The following is a 17,339-nucleotide window of genomic DNA, read 5'->3' as shown; positions in this document are numbered from 1 at the left end:
CCCCCCAGCCACTCTGTGGGAGAAGCGTGTGTCCATCTCCTCCCTGAAATCTACAGCCTAGTAAGTCGCACGCCACAGTTCTACTCTGCCCTCCAGGTCCGACACTCCACCAGACTGCAATGGGTTTAGTTTGAGTATCTGAGTCCATCTTGCTCAGATGGGGAAACTGAGGCCCAACGAGAAGAAGAGACCGGTGCATGGTCAGGAGCCACTTAGGAAGTCCTGCTGGAGCTGAAGTGCCACCCACCTCCGGCCTGGTTCTCAGCGTTCCGCACCAAGCCACCCCTCCACCACCATCTCTCCTTGATTTTCTGTGCTGCTCAGGGGTAGAGAGTCCCACCCACGAGATCCGCGCCGACGCCGCCCCGTCTGCCCACTCAGCCAAGAGCATCATCATCACCTTGGCCAACAAGCACACTTTCGACCGGCCCGTGGAGATCCTCATCCACCCAAGCGGTAGGGTGTACCAAGGGCTTATCCCTTCTAGCCTCCCCCAGAGACAGACAGTGAGTCCCTCCCAGCTGCGGGGTCATCCTCTGACTGCAGACTGCGTTAAACAGCCCAGGGTGTCTGTCCCTCTTTCTGTTGGGACTCCTACCACCTGGGTAGAGCCTGTCCCAAGCCAAGACCCCTGCATCCCTTCACTCCACCACAACGCTGAGTGAGTGTCTTCTCTCCTCTGCAGAACCCCACCTGCCACATGTCCTGATGGAGAAGGGGGACATGTCCCTGGGAGAGTTTGAGCAACACTTGAAAGGGAGAACAGATTTCGTTCGCGGAACGAAGAAGGACCACAGTGCAGAGAGAAAGGTGAGAGTGACCAGAGCAGGGCGCCGATGGCGGCGGGGCAGGGCGGCACCGGGGAGGGACCTCATCTTCGCTGAGCCTGGAGGAGACTGAGACTAGGGAGGGACTTGCCCGTGTCACACAGCAACTAGGGGCAGATCCTGGATGAGAAGTGTCTGTCGTCCAGGGTTACCCTCGGTGTTCCGGGGCCCCGCGGGGAGGGCACATGGAGAAAGGGCTTCCTGGTGGAGCAGTCTGTGGGCTGTGTCCTCCAGCTTCCGGTCAAGTCGTCTTTGCCGAGTCCCGGCTTCAACTCCCTCTAAGGTCCTGCTGACGTTAGGTGCTATCGAGTGGGCCCCTTATCGTGGTCTCCCTTGGACAACAGAACAAAACCCTGATGGTCCTGTGCCAGCACAGAGATTGATCAGGGATAAGATGGTTGTGGGCCTCAGGGCTTTCATTGGCTGATTCAAAGATCACCAGTCCTTTCTTCCTCGTCTGAAAGCTGTTCAGCACCATAGCAACACACAAACCACAGTGACTACACTTGAGGTCGATGGCTGGGACTTGAACCTGGGTCTCCTGCATCAACGGCAAGAATTCTACCGCGGAACCACTGATGCCTCCTTCCAAAGTGCCAACGCCAAGCAAACTTCAAGGCTAGTGGCAGAAGCAACCCGGGTCTTCTCCAGACTACTCCAGCCTCAAGGACACTAAAGCCGGGTGCCTTCCCAGTTTCATCTTCCCCTCCTGGGCCTCCTTGTTCCCACCTTCTAAGTGCGATCTTTGCTCTCCCACCGTCTGTGAGCCTGGCTCGCCATTATGTAAAGAAGAGAGGCAGAGCAGGAATGGCTGAGAAAGGTCCTTTCCCTCCACACATCCTCCCCATCCCATGGTGCTGAGGAATCAGAAGACCTGGCAGTGGGGGTGGGGGGGACCAGAGGGTTAGAGGGGGGCTAGAAGTCTGAGCCAACAGCCACAATGTGCACTCAGCACCCCTCCCCACACATATCCCTCCCTGCACACTGCCAGATGCCGAGTGCCAGGATGGGTTTAGAAACGATAACACTCTTTGTTTCCTTGGCCCCATTTTTAGATGAGATCACTGAGGCCTGGCGGTGATAATGCAGACATAACTCATGAGCTGGGGAAGCAGGCAGGGGGGCGGTGGCCGGGCCCGTGGTTATCCTGTGGGTTGAGTTTGGTGACAATAAGGAGAAGGAATTAGAACAGGCCACGTGGTAGCAGTTCCGCTGGGTTTGTGTCCTCTCTCACTCCCTGCTGGCCCAGCTGGTGGTAGGGGGAGGGGGGTGGTGAGGTGGGAAGCAGACAGGAGATGACAGATGACAGTGCTCCTGTCACCTCCCACTGGAAGCACACCCCCTCCCCGAGCTGACCCGTCACCCAGAGGAGTCAGCTGGGAGAAGAGGCTGGAGCCAGGTTCTCAGAGTGGGGTGTGGCCATGCCAGGGGCGCCCCTGAGCCTGGAGAAGCGCAATCTATGGACCAGGGGGCGGGGATGGCATCCTGGGCCTCCCAGGCCTGGGGTGGGCTGCCCTGCCTGCTGAGCCTGAAATCAATTAGCTCTGGGACTGCTGAGGCAAACGAGAATTAATTTGCCACCTTGGGTTGCTTATGCAAATGGCCCGTATTCTTGTGCGCCCATGCGCTGCTGAGATACTAGCAATGGAGCAGCAGCTGCGGCGGCGAAGTGATGAGTTTATTGTCATTGGAGCCTGGACCCGGGCACTCGCTGCCCCTTCCATGTGGACACCAGGCTCCCTGAGGTGGCTCCTCTCCCTAGCAGACGGGCTGCTGCAGCCCTGGTTTTCTTCAAGAGTTGGGGCTGGGAGGTGGGAGGCAGGTCCAGTGGCTTGTGGCAAAGGAGATACATGTGGGAAGGAGACAGGGGTTGGTTAGGGAACAGCCAGAGGACAAACATCCATTGGGAGGAGGGGTGGGGACAGCTGTCAAAGACCGTGACTCAGCAAAGCCAGGGCCAATGGCCCAGAGACACACCGTACAAAGGACAGAGATGCGATGACACAGAGAGGCAGCAAGACTGAGCTAAACCTCACATGCAGGGCCAGTGTCCAGTCAAGACTCCCACCGGCTCATTCCCTCATTGATTCACTCAACAAACACCAAGTGGCCAGTGGGTGTCAGGTCCCCTGCTCAGCATCAAGGTTGCAGCAAGGGCACCTTCTTGCCCTCGTGGTGCCTACTGTCCCCAATGGGAAGCTGGACATAAAGTGACCAGATGAGCGAGATCAGTGCAGGAAGGGAGGAGCACAAGCAAGCCTGGTGGGGAGATGGGGTGATGAGTGACCAGGCGGGGCTGCCCTTGTGCCAGGTGTTTAGAGAGAGACCGTCTGAGAAGGAGACCTGGCAGAGGTAAGAGCTGTGAGTCCCAAGCACAGGATGTGCAAAGACATGAAGCCAAGTTGGAAGAGTTGGACATGAAGCAACCTGTTGGAGAGAGCATCCTGTGTGCCGGTGGAGGCGTCGGGAGCAGGTGGGCACAGAGAGGTGGACAGGTAGGCAGAGTCCAGGTCACAGAGGGCCCTGTGAGCCTTGGTGTACAACATGAGCAGTCTCAAGACCAGGGCTGCTCTAGCCACAGGGGGAGGAGAGTGGAAGGCAGGCCCAGGAAGAGGCTACTACAAAGCTCTAGGCACGAGAGGACGTGGTCCTCCATGGGTGGCGAAGTGCCCACGGGATGCCTTTGGGGTAAAATTGACCATCCCTTGCCAACAGATGAGAGGAGAGTTGGGGGGCAGAATCAAGCACAGCTCCCAGGTTTGGAGTTTGAACAGCTGGGTGGGGGGTGATGTCATCTATTGAGATAAGGAAGAGACCCAAATAGATATGGAGAGTCGAAAAACCCCGGATGTGCACCCAGAGAGCAGGTGAGAAGGGCATGGTGTCTGCTTCAGTGTGCAGTGAATCCTCCCCTGTCCCAGCCTCTCTGAAAACCACAAATCCAACACAAACCAACCCGTGGCCATCAAGTCTATTGGGACGCATAGCGACCTGACAGGACATTGTAGACCTGCTCCCCTAGGGATTTGAGGCTCTACATCTCTAGAGGAGCAAAGCCACTGAAAAGCCATCGGGAGCTCAGACGGTCAGCCCTCTCTGTTAGTAAGAGAGGTTCCTCAGCCCAACGTTAGTCCTGCAAATGCAAGAGACTAGGCGTGCCCTGCCTTCAAGGCTCGCCAAGGAGAAGGAAGGCAGAAACACCGACACAAAGCTGCCAGGCAGCCTGGGAAGCACTGCCTCACCCCCCACCCCAGTAGCAATCGGGGCAACAGGAGCAAGCGAATTCCCTACTGGGAATTCTCTGCTGGCAGTGGGCTTCAGAAACACTGCATCGAATCCACACAGCAACTCTAGGCACTCTGTCCTCTGGCGTGCTTTCACCGATGAGAAAACCGAGCCCACCTGGAAGACGGGGCAGGCTTTCCAAAGAGGTCAAAGCTGGGGGATGAGTAGGATTTATCAGTGAGAGAGCACCTATGCACGGGAAAACAAAATTCACTGCAGGGCTGCACCAGAGCAGGAAAGGAAGGTGTCCGGGTAGTGCAGTGCAGATAGCGAACACCCTCGGCTGCTAACCAAAGGTTGGAGGTGCAAACCTACCCAGAGGGGCCCCGGGAGAAAATCCTAGTGATTTGTTTCCAAGAAGTCAGCCCTGGCCCTGCTCTTGTTTCCAAGAGCAGTCTGGCCCTGACACACGCGGGGTCGCTTGGAGTTGGAATCCACCTGATGGCTCCTCAATGGAGGGGCCCCTGGCGGGGCGCGTGCCAGGGGCTCCCTCAGATGCGCTCCCTCAGTTCCTCCTGGGAAGCACATGGAAACTGGCCCAGAGAAGGGCTGGCCAGGATCACACAGCTGGAGGGTGGCAGAGGTAGGATTTGAAGCCCAGCCTCTGCAGCGCCACTGGCCGCTGCACTCCCTGCCCGTCCAGCAACCACGGGCATCGGGTCCGGTCCATGGGAAGTCTCCCGTGCAGCGTACAAGTGGATCTTGATCAGACTCACTAAGTCATGGGGGTGCTGGGGCGGGGGCGGCGTGTGGCCCAGGAGCCCTCGGCTGTCCAAGTGAGAGGGTGACCCTGTCTCCTCCAGACAGAAATCATCCGGAAGCGCCTCCACAAGGACATTCCCCACCATTCCGTCATCATGCTCAACTTCTGCCCCGACCTCCAGTCTGCCCAGTCCAGCCTGAGACAGACCCACGGCGAGTTCATCTTCCTCATTGACAGGAGCGGCAGCATGAGTGGGACCAATATCCTCTGCGTCAAGGTACCTGCTCGGGGCTCCTTTCTGTGGCTGTGAGTGGCCAGGGAGTCCCTGCCCACCCATGGCCACCTTAGGCGTGACATCCTCATCCCGCATCATCCGCACCCTCCCCAACAGGTCCAAGCCCATCTTTGGGACTGTGGCACCTGTCCAGGCGTTTCCTTGGGCTCCTGTAGAAGGGGATGCTTTAGATAGCAGAGACCGACTGGCTCCCCTTTCTGCAGGCCACTGGTTCAAACGCAGGGTGTCAACAGGGCCAGGTTCTCTCTTGGGCTCTGGGGGAAGATCCTTTCTTGTCTCTTCTGGCTTCGGTGGCCCCAGGCAATCCTTGGCCCGCAGCCAAAGCAGAACGGTGCTGTGCTACCTGTTTGCTTTCTGTCTCTGTCTCCTCTCCACCTCTTTAGAGACATCATTTGATTGGATTAGAACCCGCCCTATTCCACTCTGAGCTCCTGTTAACTGAGCAATACCTTCCAGGGCCTGATTTCCAAAGAAGTTACTTTCTCAAGTATCAAGGATGAGACATATAACATACCGTGGGGAGACACAGTTCAATCCCCCAGGCTCCGGGGGACATTGGCTGTGCTCCCCCAGCCTGGGTTCCTCGCACTTTCTGTTCCAGGGAACGTTTTACCTTGCCTGAACAACTTGCCTCGATGAGGATCCATGGTAAAGTGAAACGGTGAACAATTCTGCTGTCAGTCCAAACAGATGCCTACACTCAGCTCACTCCCAAAATAAAACCCCAAGAGAGGTGTGCACGGAGGTAGAACAGTTGTCCCTTTACAAGGAATGAAGTAGCCTATGGCTGCCCTTGACAGTCTACAAACTCGGGTTGTTCGCCTAAAATACACATGGGGTGGGGTGGGGGGCTAGAGAGAGAGAGAGGAGGAGGGAGACTAACAGTTGCTGAGGGACAGCTATGTGTCAGATACTGTGGGAGGCATGGAACCACACAACTTGGTATTTCGTTTGGACAAAAATCCTGTGAGGTTGGTGCTATCAATGTCATTTTCCAAATGGGAAAACTGATCCTGAGCGTTTCAGTAACCTACTCAAGGTTCTGCAGCTCGGTCTCAGATTACATATACATCTGGCTGATTGTTCCCACCACCATACAGTAGCTGTTAATTTACATCAAGGAATATGTAATCTAGCAGGAGAGATTAGGGTTAGCTTCTTGTGGCTGAATGTGAAGTCAAGGTCTGAGTTTACTAAGAATGACACAACTCACCAACAGGCATTGGATGGAACATTCTGTTATACAGAAACAGAGCAAGGTCAGGTTGAATCGTGAGTGTCAACCTCCCATGGCCAGTCGGTCACTCCCCACAGCAGCTGGCACAACAGGAATCAGGAGAGAAGAGTTAGATGACCTTGCGATGCCAAGTATCCCCTCAGGTTTTTTAAGGTTGGGTTTTACTTTGAAGTATACAAGATGTCATCATTTCTCAGCCTTTTGGCTAAGATCAAGTATAGTATGCAGAAGACTCCTTAGGCCACTTGACACTGGGATGTAGGACTCCCAGGTACCATTTTCCCACCTCTGGCCCCAGTCAAAGGAAGGCTTGCACTTGGGGAGCTGTCCACAGTTCTGGAGTGCTGAACCACTCCTCAAGCCTGTGTCCCATTCCATTGGCATCCTCCCCATACTCACTGCCAAGAGTCAATACTGACCCTCTGTGTATTTCTGAGACTGCAACTGTTTACGGGAGTAGAAAGCCCACTCTTTCTCCCACGGAGCCTCTGGTGGTTTCGAACTGCCAACCATTCGAACTGAGTGACCACTCCACCACCAGGGCTTAGAAGCTGCAGAGTTTCCAAGGTTGTCAATCTTTATGGAAGTAGAATGCCACATCTTTTACCTCAGAGTGACTGGTGGGTTCAAACTGCCAGCCTATGGGTTGGCAGCTGAGTGGTTGACTACTGTTTATGTCACCAGGGCTCATTCAGCCCTATTTATCCACAGCCTTACCAACTCAGGATGGACCGTGGACCCCAAGCCCCCCTGGTGACTAGTTGTCATTGAGTTGACTCCATCCGAGGACCTGATGTGTGACAGAAAGGATGGTCTGCTGGCCCGGCGCCATCTTCGTTGATGTATTCGAGTCCACTTTTGTGGTTATTGCACCAATCTGTCTCCCTAAGGAAGTTTCTCTCATTTTCTCTGATCCTCTATCTTACCAAACATTGTGCCCTTTCCTGGCGATTGGTCTTTGCCAGTGACATGTCCAAAATTAGCAAGCCCAAATTTCACCATTCTTGCTTCCAAGGAGCATTCTGCTAATATTTCTCCTATGACTGCTGCATCTGTTTGCCTAGCAGCCCAGAGTCTATTTAATATTCTTTGCCAACTCCACAGTTTGAAGGTATCAATTCTTCTTCTGCCTTCCTTTCTCATTAGGCAGCTTCCGCACGCATGTGAGATGATTGGAAAGATTATGGCCTGGGTCAGACATACCTTAGTCATCAAAGTGACATCTTAGCTTTTCCAAACATTAAAGGTAGTTTTGCAACACATTCTTCCAATGCAATTACCCAAATATGGAAATTGAGTCCCCAAGGGTCTAATGCTTTTCCCAGTCGCACGGGGCTGCTGCGGGAGGCAGAGTTCTCTTGATTCGATGTTCTGTTTTGTTCTTTCATTGCTGGCTGGGGAGTGTGAATGCTCCTCCATTCAACAAAGCCCTCCTCTCTGGTTATGCCATCCCCGCCGCTGGCATAGTGGAGAGACCAGATGGGAAATAAGCAGCCGGGGCTTTAGGACCACCTCTGCTACCAATTGGCTGTGTGACCTTAGACCGGTTTGATTCTCAACTCTGGGCCTCCTTTGTCCCTTCTGTGACATGGGAGGAAAGAATGAATTAAGGGAGGCCAAACACACATCACCCGATGCTCAGCTCCCCTGTCACAAGACCAGGTAAACAGCAATAATGGATCCTAACCTTTTTTCTTTTTTTCCTTCGTCGGCCTGAGCTCATTATCTGTTATCTTTCTCATCTCGGTGTTTCCAGAAGCTGCTGCCAGCTGAATGGAGTTGCTTTATGAGTGAAAATTCATTTCCGGAACTGAAAATCTTTCCAACCCTAACCCCTCCATTCCAGAATTCTCCAATGGCAATGTTCTCTGGGCTCCCGAGCAGTGGCCTTTCCCCTTGGACACTTTCAGTTTTGCCCTTCTAGCTCAAGGTCACCCCGGGACAAATGGCTTTGCATTGGCACAGTCCATGCTGCTGACCAGGCCCCTTTTAGAGCAAAGCACAGAAATGAGTCAGACCACACACTCTTTTCCCCATTGACGAGGGCCATTGGTGATGGTCCACTGGGTCCAAGTTTTAGGGGAAACTGGGCTTATGGATGTGAGGCTAAGTGGGAACTCAAACAACCCGTGCCAGAGGGCAAAGCTCGGACCATTTAATTTCCTACAGCTGGTCTCATTCTTCAGTTGCCACTTGCTGCCAAAACATGGCTTAAAAACAAATCCTAATAGGTGTGAGCAGAGACCATCTGTGTGGCTCCGCAGAGCCTCCTGCAAGTAAGAATATGCATCAGAGGCTAAGGGGACAAAGGGGGGCGGAGGGGGGGAGTAAGCAGCTATTGACTTTTGTAGAAAAACAACATGTATTGACATAAACAATAACCAAGCAAACGGGTGAATGTTGGCAGTGGGGGGTGGGGCGAGGGTCTGCAGCGGTGTGGAGCCTGAGGGCACAGGGTGTGAGAGTTACCGGACCCCGCTTCTTACAGTAGCTCTTTCCTTCTGGACTCTGGGGTGCAGCAGTTGTTTCCCCAGAGTCGTGCTGAGATTCCTGGGGTGCCAAGAACAGGGGCGGGGACCCTCATTCCAGGGCCGGGGGATGTGAATCAAGATTTCAGAGCGTGGTTTTGGAAGCCTTTGCCCTAGTCTGAAGTTGTGTGATCCAGCGACATTCCTTAACCCTTCTGGGTCCCCGTCTTCGTATCTGTGAAGTGGGGGTGATGATATTGAGAGAATGGCGTGTGCACGCATGACCTTATGCGATCTTCACAGTCCCACTTCAAGACAGACGCAGTGTGAGGCCCGTTGTATAGCTGAGGACCTGAGGCACGCCGTCATCGGGCTGGTAATGACAGCCATCTACTGAGGGAAGACTGTGTGACAGACCGAGGCTCAAAGGGGTGACAAAATTAGCTCAAGGTCAAGTGAGACATGGTAACGGTAGACGTTAAACCCAGATATGTTTAACTGCAAAGCATATTTTCGCAAGCACTTCTCTATAATACGAGGAGCTTCAGAAAGTGTGTGGGAAGATAGAGTTCAAAGATAACAGAGTTTTTCCACACACTTTTCGAAGCTCCCTTAGACTGTTATAGAGGCAAAATAAGAGTCTAACTACCAAGCTCTACCCCGTCTGTGAAGCACAGCAGTGGCTTACTGTTTATCATTGCGTATTATCAACACCACTGTCACCACTGTCATCTTGTGTCCACTGTCCCTCTTTGTCACGCCCCTTCCTTGCCCACTAAACCTTTGCCGTGGTCCCCTGAGGGTACGTGGTTAAATGGCTGATTCTTTCATTTTCACAGACTTTAGAGAAAAAAAATGACCTGTCTCTGAGTCTGAACTCCACCATTTACTTTCTGGGCACTCCCCGCACCTCTCTGTGCCTCCGTTTTCTTTTCTGTGAAGTGGAGAGAGCATTGTGCCTGCCTCAAAGGGTTGCTTTGTTGTGAAGGTGGTCTTAGGTGAATGTATGTGAAGCACAGCCCACATATCCAACAAATGCCAGCTGAAGAGACTGTCCCTGGGGGGTCGTCCCGAGATTACGATAGGTTATGTCTGATGCAAAGGGCCTGGAGGAGACGGGGAGCGGGTTCTACCATGTGACCCGGCCAGACCATGCTCCCCCTTAGATGTCAATGTTGCTTTGGCAAAAGAGAGCAGGTGCTCCGCCATCCGCCTCTCTCAAGGTCAGCGAGAGGTGCGATGGAACTGGAAGCCGCCACAGCACGGCTTTGAGAAGTCAGCCATGCTGCTGCACAGCCGGGAAGCTCAGTGGTGATGGCGCTGGGCCAGCCCTTGGTCAGCATCAGCACATGTCTTGAACCGGGGGAGAAAGAGATGCTGGATGCAGACAGGCAAGGACCTGTCTACAGGCTATTTCTGTTCCCCAATGAGAATGCTGGTGTGTGGTGACAAGGTTGTCTGTGACCCTTTTCCACTCCAACCCTGAATCCCCCAAATCCCTTTCTCTCCTTCCAGAATGCCATGCTGGTGGCTCTCAAGAGCCTCTTGCCCACCTGCCTCTTCAATGTCATCGGGTTTGGGTCCACATTTAAGACCCTGTTCCCTTCCAGTCAGACCTACAATGAGGTGAGGAAGGGTAAGGAGGCGAGGAGGGCTGAGACCAGGAAGGGGTGGGTGGTGGGGATCAGGAGAAAGAAGGGAGAAGAGAAGAGGAGGTCTCCCTAGGGCCTGCCTCAGAAGCGCCTCGCCAAATCCAACTCCAACTCTGTACAAAGACAGAGGGGCGAAGAGATACTCTGTTTAGGTCGTTTTCTGACATGCCCGTTTTCTGACACACACCCCACGCACGCACACACGCGCACACTTTTTCAAAGAAGAATTCACTGGACAAAGTATGTGAGTGCACAGAGAGAGGACATAGGCTAGACTTGCCACTCACCAACACCTCTGCTAAGAAGATGCGTGCCTAGTCGTGCCTAGTCGTGCCGAGTGGGTCAATGGGAGGGGAGGGACGGTGGATAAGTGGGTGGAATTTGGCAAAGAATTCAACTGAGAAACCTCAAACTACAAGGGGAAGCCAGGAGGCTATGGCCCCAGCAGCATGTCCAAAATTGGAGCATCCTACCTAGGTCTAGGAGCAGATAGGACAGAGGGAGGGAGGGAGGGAGGGAAGGAGGGAGGTGAGGGAAGGAGAGGAGAAGGGAAGGAAAAATCACTTTATGGGTTTTCAAAATGCAAAAATATTGTATATTGGTTGTCCCTAAATTTTTTAATTTGATATAAAAAATCAAATTTTTTAATTTAAAAAATCTCCCGTGGTTATATCCGCCAAGGAAATTAAAACACACACACACACACAAAAGGCTAGAAATACCTGGAGCCTTATTTCTATATACTGACTAGCATTTCTGATGGAAGAAGGATTAGACCTCACATATTCTCTGCACCCAACTTTCCTAATGCAGCCAATGCTCCAACTCCCTGCCAGCAAGCCGGTTCTGACTCACAGAGACCCTAAGGAGCATGGTAGAACTGCCTCGTGGGTTTCCAAGATTATAACTCTTTGTGAGAGTAGAAAGGCTTGTCTTTCTCCCACGGACCGGCTGGTGGTCTTGAACTGCTGACCAGATAGTTAGCAGCATCACTCTGAACCCCACACCATCAGAGCTCCATTCCTAACACAGTAGTCCATCATATTCCCATACCAATAAGTACTCATCAGAAAACAATTGTTAAGGTTTTTAACAATGTTTTGTTATGTAGGTGTTTGTGCTAGGTTTTGTTATGTAATAATAGGTAGTGACTTATTCAGTCCCCGCTGTTGAGCATTTAGGAGTCCTGGTGACGTTGAAAGTTCAGTGGTTCAAACCCTCCAGGAGGCTGTCTGCTCCTGTAGAGATTGACAAAGGCTCGGAAACTATAATGAGACATAATCCACGATGGCGGTGGGTTGAGTTGGGAATTTAGGCTATTGTCAATTTTTTCCCTATTAGGTCATCTTTGTAACAAAAATTCTGCATATTATTCCCTTGGGATAAATTCCTAGACTTGCTGAGACACAAGGTACATGTCCATTTCAAGACTTTTGATCTACGCCATTATGTTTAAATCCCTCTGGATCCTGGCTGTTGTAAGTCCCTTCCACTCCTGGCCATCAGAGTCAGCGGGGAGGACATATCCACTGAGACCCCACCGTTGCTGCAATAATGGCCACACCCAGCCAGTGGTCCTTGGCCACTTAGGCCCCACGAGGTTGGCCCAGGACAGAGGGAATTTAAAGCCCCGATCCGGGCAGTCATTTCCTCAAAGGGTCCTAGGAAGTTGGCTAATGTCAGATTCAGTACAAAGATGGGAGGCTGAAGATTTCTAGCCTGGAATTCTTTCCTCTATCCACCTCATCGGAAAAGGAAACTTTGCTGCTGGGGAATCAGGAGTGAAACCTCACCCAAGGGTGTTGATTTCATTTTTTCTAAGAAGAACCCACAAAGGGCAGTGGTGAGTTGATGCACCTCAGCTGGTGAAATTCGGGCATTGATAGGACAATATGATTGGGTGAGGTCACACCAAATGAGTGGGTGCCTCCTCTTCTGAGCCCTGGGCCAGAAATGCAATTGGGAACATAGGTCAACTCCATTAGGGCTGCACTAGGAGCCGGGGGAACATGGAGCGTATTCTCCAGATAGCTTAGAGTTTGCACCCCATAGGGTGACCCCCGGGGACTCTGTCCCTCCTGTGGCCCTTTCCCTGCAGGAGAGCTTGGCCTTGGCCTGTGATAACATCCAGAGAATGCGGGCTGACATGGGTGGCACCAACATCCTCTCTCCTCTCAAGTGGATCCTCCGGCAGCCAGTGCACCAGGGCCACCCACGGCTCCTCTTCCTGATCACAGACGGTGCCATCAACAACACCGGGAAGGTGCTGGAGCTGGTGCGCAACCATGCCTTCTCCACCAGGTCAGCCTGGGCTGAAGGCCCAGGGCTCCATCTTCCTGGACTACCCTGGGTTGGGGTGCCAAGGCCAGATTGAACTGTGGGGAAAGCCAGCGGGAGAGAAGACCCACAATTCCGCCAGTGCTTTGCTTTCAGGAGGGTGTGGGCTGACCTCAAAGCTTGCCTTCTCCCAGCAAAAGTTGAGGAGGAATGGTTGCCCAAGTTTCTACATATCTCCCTCTGAAAGCAGTCTGCCTAGCCTAGGAAGAGCAAGGCTTTCCTTCTGCTTTGCATGTGTCTGGGGTGGGGCCTTTGTGGGGTGTGTGTGTGTGTGAGAGAGAGAGAGAGAGAGTCAGTCCACTGATGGTCCATCCTCCTCCTCCTCCCTCATTTTTTGCCTGAGGGATTTGAGATAAATCTACCTTTTCCCATCAGAGCCAAAGATGGCCCAGAGGATGGAAGGACTAGACTCTCTCCTCCTCTCCGCTCAGGTGCTACAGCTTTGGAATCGGCCCCAACGTCTGCCACAGACTGGTACAAAGGCTGGCGTCTGTGTCCAAGGGCAGTGCTGAGTTCCTGGTGGAAGGAGAGCGGCTGCAGCCAAAGGTAGGTGAAAAGGTTCTACTCCCTTCTCGTGCTACAGCCTCTGAGGCCCAGGCTGGTCCTCTGCAAAGTCAGTGGTGGGACTGAGATTTCACCCCAAAACTGAGCTCTCCACTAAGCCACACTACACCCCAGGAAGAGCCAGAGAGGCATAGGTCACAGCTGGTGACCCCAGGAGCCAGATGCCTTGGTCTCCAGCCACTGGCTGGGCAGCATTGGGGACCCCGAAGGAGACCCTGCCTTTATAGATAAGGAGTTATTTGGGGGTCATTTCTAGGCAAGTTCTTGACGATTTCAAATGCTGGCTCAGAAGCACCTGAAGAGCCTAGAAGTCAAGCTTGTGTGAATGGCACAAACTAGCCCTGGTGTTGGCACAGTGTGCTGGGCTACCAGGACTAGGCTCAAACCTACCAGCTACTCCTCGGGAGAAAGCTGAGACATTCTCCTCCCATGAAGATGTGCAGTCTTGGAAACCCACAGTATCCCAGGGAGTCACTCTCAGTGGCTTGATTTCAGTGAGTCTGGGATCCAAATAAATTACTAAATCTCTGTCACCCTTAGAAAACCCGTGCGTCAGCTTGGCCTCTCAGGAATCAGACCTTGAGCTGAGTGCACGAGGGTTAATGGAGGATTTGACTACGGACTGAAGAATTTTGTCTATCAACCCCCCTCCCAAAAAAAAATGGAGAAAGGTAGAAAAGGTCTCGATCCATGCTGGGGTCCAAGGCCTGTTCAAGCCAGGAAGGAAAGCAGAATTGGGCAAGAACCTCAGAGTCCAATGCAGGTCTGACAAGGTCTCGGGCAACCCGACAGGGAGCTCTGGGTCAGGTTGTCCACGGCAGGAGTCTGTGTGTGACTGAAGTGGCCACCACTCTCCACCACAGTCTGGGGACTTCCAGCGAGAATCGGGGTGTTGGCTGGAAAGCTGGGGAACCAGAGACGTTACCTAATGCCATTCCTTGCAGCACAACGGAATGTCCTTTCTTTTCCTTTCTGTTCGAAGCCCACCAGTCTGTCACGAAAGCCCCCAGGTGTCCTTCAGCTCTCCTTGTCCTCCTTGGGCAGCCTCTCAGACCAATGCTGAGAGCTGATGGGTACGGACTCTGGGGGGCTTTGAAGGCGCTCCCCCATCTCTCACCCCAGCCCCGCCCCCACCTCTTTCTCATTCTCTCTTTTTAAAATTGATTCAGTTATATATATATGTATATTTTTTTAATTTTTCCCTTTTGTTTGTGAAATGTAACATGAACACAGAAAAGCACGTCCTATGTAGTGACACAGCTCATCTCACCAATCCCGTGACAGGGCCCCATCAACCAACCCTGCCCCACCACCCCGACCCCGAACATATGGTTCTTTTTATGTTCCTTCTCCCCGCCTTCCTCCCTCCTCACTGCCCTGCCCCTCACCCACCCACCCACCGACACAGCATGTCCTTCGTAAAGAAAGACTTAAGTGGCCTGCCTCCTAGACAACCACATCCCTAAGTCCCCTTCCCCCCATCTCTGCGGTGCTCCAGGAGAAGGCACCCTGAAAGAGAGATGTCAATCCACAGCTGTCAGTTATCGACCACCGACCACGTGGCAAGACGTCACAGAGCCAGCGTCTCAGACAATCTTCCCAACTGGGGTGAGAGCTGAGGAATACCAAACCCCCGTCACAGAAGGGGAAACTGAGGCCCAGAGAAACCAGTGCACTTCCTCAAGATCAGTCGCTGGCCTCTGCTTTGACACAAACGTTTCTGGGTGGTCTTGGGCAAGCCACAGACCCACGTTGGACCCCCGTGTTCTCCTCTGTAAGATGCTGAGCTCAGAAAAGATGACAGCAAAGGTCTGTTCCAACTCTGACTGTCTTGCAGTCTAGAGCTCGGGGGCATCGTGCTCACTGTGGGACAGGCCACCCCTAGGCTTCGTCCTTCTCCCTTCTCACACTGCCGCATGGCCACGCTCAGTGGACTCCATGCGTGTCATCCGTACACACCCCAGCTCATACGGACACCGACCCGTGTTCTGCTCCTGCCCAACAGATGGTCAGATCCCTGAAGAAGGCCATGGCCCCGGTCCTGAGTGATGTGACCGTTGAGTGGGTCTTCCCCGAGACCACTGAAGTCCTGATCTCGCCCATCAGCACCAGCTCCCTCTTCCCTGGAGAACGGCTGGTGGGCTACGGCATTGTGTGTGATACTTCTCTGTACATCTCCAAGCCCAGATCGGTAAGTTCCCTAGACATTTCTGGGATGCATGGGGGCCCAGAATCTATGCCCATAAAGCCATCCTTAGCTGGGATGATGTTGCTCCTGGCAGCTACAGACCAATGGGAACCAGGATGATGTTTGTGGGCCAGCGTTACCAGGCCCTGGACATCCCATCGTGGGGGCATGTTTTGGGTGGGTGCCGCCATCTCCATGTGGGGGGTCTCAGAATCTCTTCAGCAGAATAACGGGAAAATGCATTTAAAAAGCAGAGTCCACGCTCCAACCGAGGTCGAGCGAATAAGAATCCCTAAGGGTAAGGTCCAAGAATCTGCATTTGACATGATCTCCTCTTAGTAGCTCTGACACACACGTCACACCTCCTGAGATGCGCTTGTCTCCTTAGATAGGCCTGTGCTTCCTGCATTTGTGGAAACAGCTCCCTCTTAGTGGCATAAGTAAGGAACTTCTTGAATTCAGGCTAAAGCATGCGACACTGCCTGGGAAGATGTTTGCTCGCCCACCCTTCATCGCTAGTGTCCCATCGAAAGGTTTCCCAACTTGTTTTGCCCAGCAGAAACCATACGCTCAAATGCCTAGGGGGACCTGGCAGGTAGGATATGAATGCGATCAGTATATGTTTTTAAAGGTGCAAATGCCACGATGAACAGCCATGCTCACTGAGCTCATAACTGGCGAGAAACTAAGGGGTGGTGGAGAAGCAGCACATGGGGGGCCTATGTTCTGCCTAGACTGGGAAAATCCCGACTACTTGGCTTCCGAAATGATTGCCCTGTAGGAATGTGAGGGAGCCCCGAGTTTAATATGTTTCCAGTTCTCAAGGGAAATTAGAAATGTATGTGAGAGTGCAAAGTTGTTTACAATGAAGAACCATGATATGACCCAATTTTTTTATTTTTTTTAATCATTTTACTAGGGGCTCATACAACTCATCACAATCCATACATAGACCCAATTTTTTTAAAGCTACATTGAGCCCCTCACCATAAAAAAAACTTCCCATGTTTCCTATGCAGGTAGAGAGAGAGTGAAATGTACAAATGCACATATATGTTTATACCACGGAGAAGATGGAGGGAATAGATGGTTAATTTTGTTAATTTTTGTGACCTGTTTTTGGACAGGAGTGGCATTTATAATCAGTTTTTGTCATTATAAAGAAGGAAGACAATAACGAAAATTAAAAACAATATCACAGAAGTTCCATTATGATCCAGCAATTCCACTCCGAGATAGGGTACCCAAAAAACTGGAAAGCAGCAACTCAAAGGGGACCCAGGTACCACATGGGTCACTGCAGTACTCCCCACTGTGGCCAAAAGGTGGACGCAGCCCAAGTGCTCGTCAGTGGATGAGCAGATAAAGCAAACGTAGTGTATGCTTACCATGACGGGTCATACAGTCATAAACATTGATGAACCGCATGGATGGCCCTGGAATACTGAATGAAATTAGCCAGAAATAGACCGATATAGTGGCATCCCACTTCTTTTTTTTTAAATCATTTTATTAGGGGCTCATACGACTCTTATCACAATCCATACATACATCAATTGTGTAAAGCACATTTGTACATTCATTGCCCTCATCATTCTCAAAACAGTTGTTCTCCATTTAAGCACCTGACATCAGGTTCTCATTTTTCCTCCTCCCTCCCCGCTCCCCCCTCCTTCATGAGCCCTTGATAACTTATAAATTATTATTTTGTCATATCTTGCCCTGTCCGACGTCTCCCTTCACCCACTTTTCGGTTGTCCATCCCCCAGGGAGGTCACATATA

General features: G+C 52.2%; 1 protein-coding gene across 1 annotated transcript in view; it reads left to right on the top strand.

Moving 5' to 3' along the window:
* The window catches only part of VWA5B1 (von Willebrand factor A domain containing 5B1), a 72,555-nt gene that overhangs the window by 35,088 nt on the left and 20,128 nt on the right, over positions 1-17,339 (top strand). Inside the window, exons 6-12 of the mRNA XM_045298942.1 lie at positions 325-456; positions 686-810; positions 4,916-5,092; positions 10,331-10,441; positions 12,566-12,768; positions 13,236-13,350; positions 15,374-15,559. Of these exons, the coding sequence (XP_045154877.1) occupies positions 325-456; positions 686-810; positions 4,916-5,092; positions 10,331-10,441; positions 12,566-12,768; positions 13,236-13,350; positions 15,374-15,559 (1,049 nt within the window). The remainder of the gene's footprint in view (positions 1-324; positions 457-685; positions 811-4,915; positions 5,093-10,330; positions 10,442-12,565; positions 12,769-13,235; positions 13,351-15,373; positions 15,560-17,339) is intronic.

This window comes from Echinops telfairi, unplaced genomic scaffold (assembly GCF_000313985.2).
Source record: "Echinops telfairi isolate 266 unplaced genomic scaffold, ASM31398v2 ScPeMD7_7457;HRSCAF=8495, whole genome shotgun sequence".
NCBI lineage: Eukaryota > Metazoa > Chordata > Mammalia > Afrosoricida > Tenrecidae > Echinops > Echinops telfairi.
This window is presented reverse-complemented; position numbering and strand designations above follow the sequence as displayed.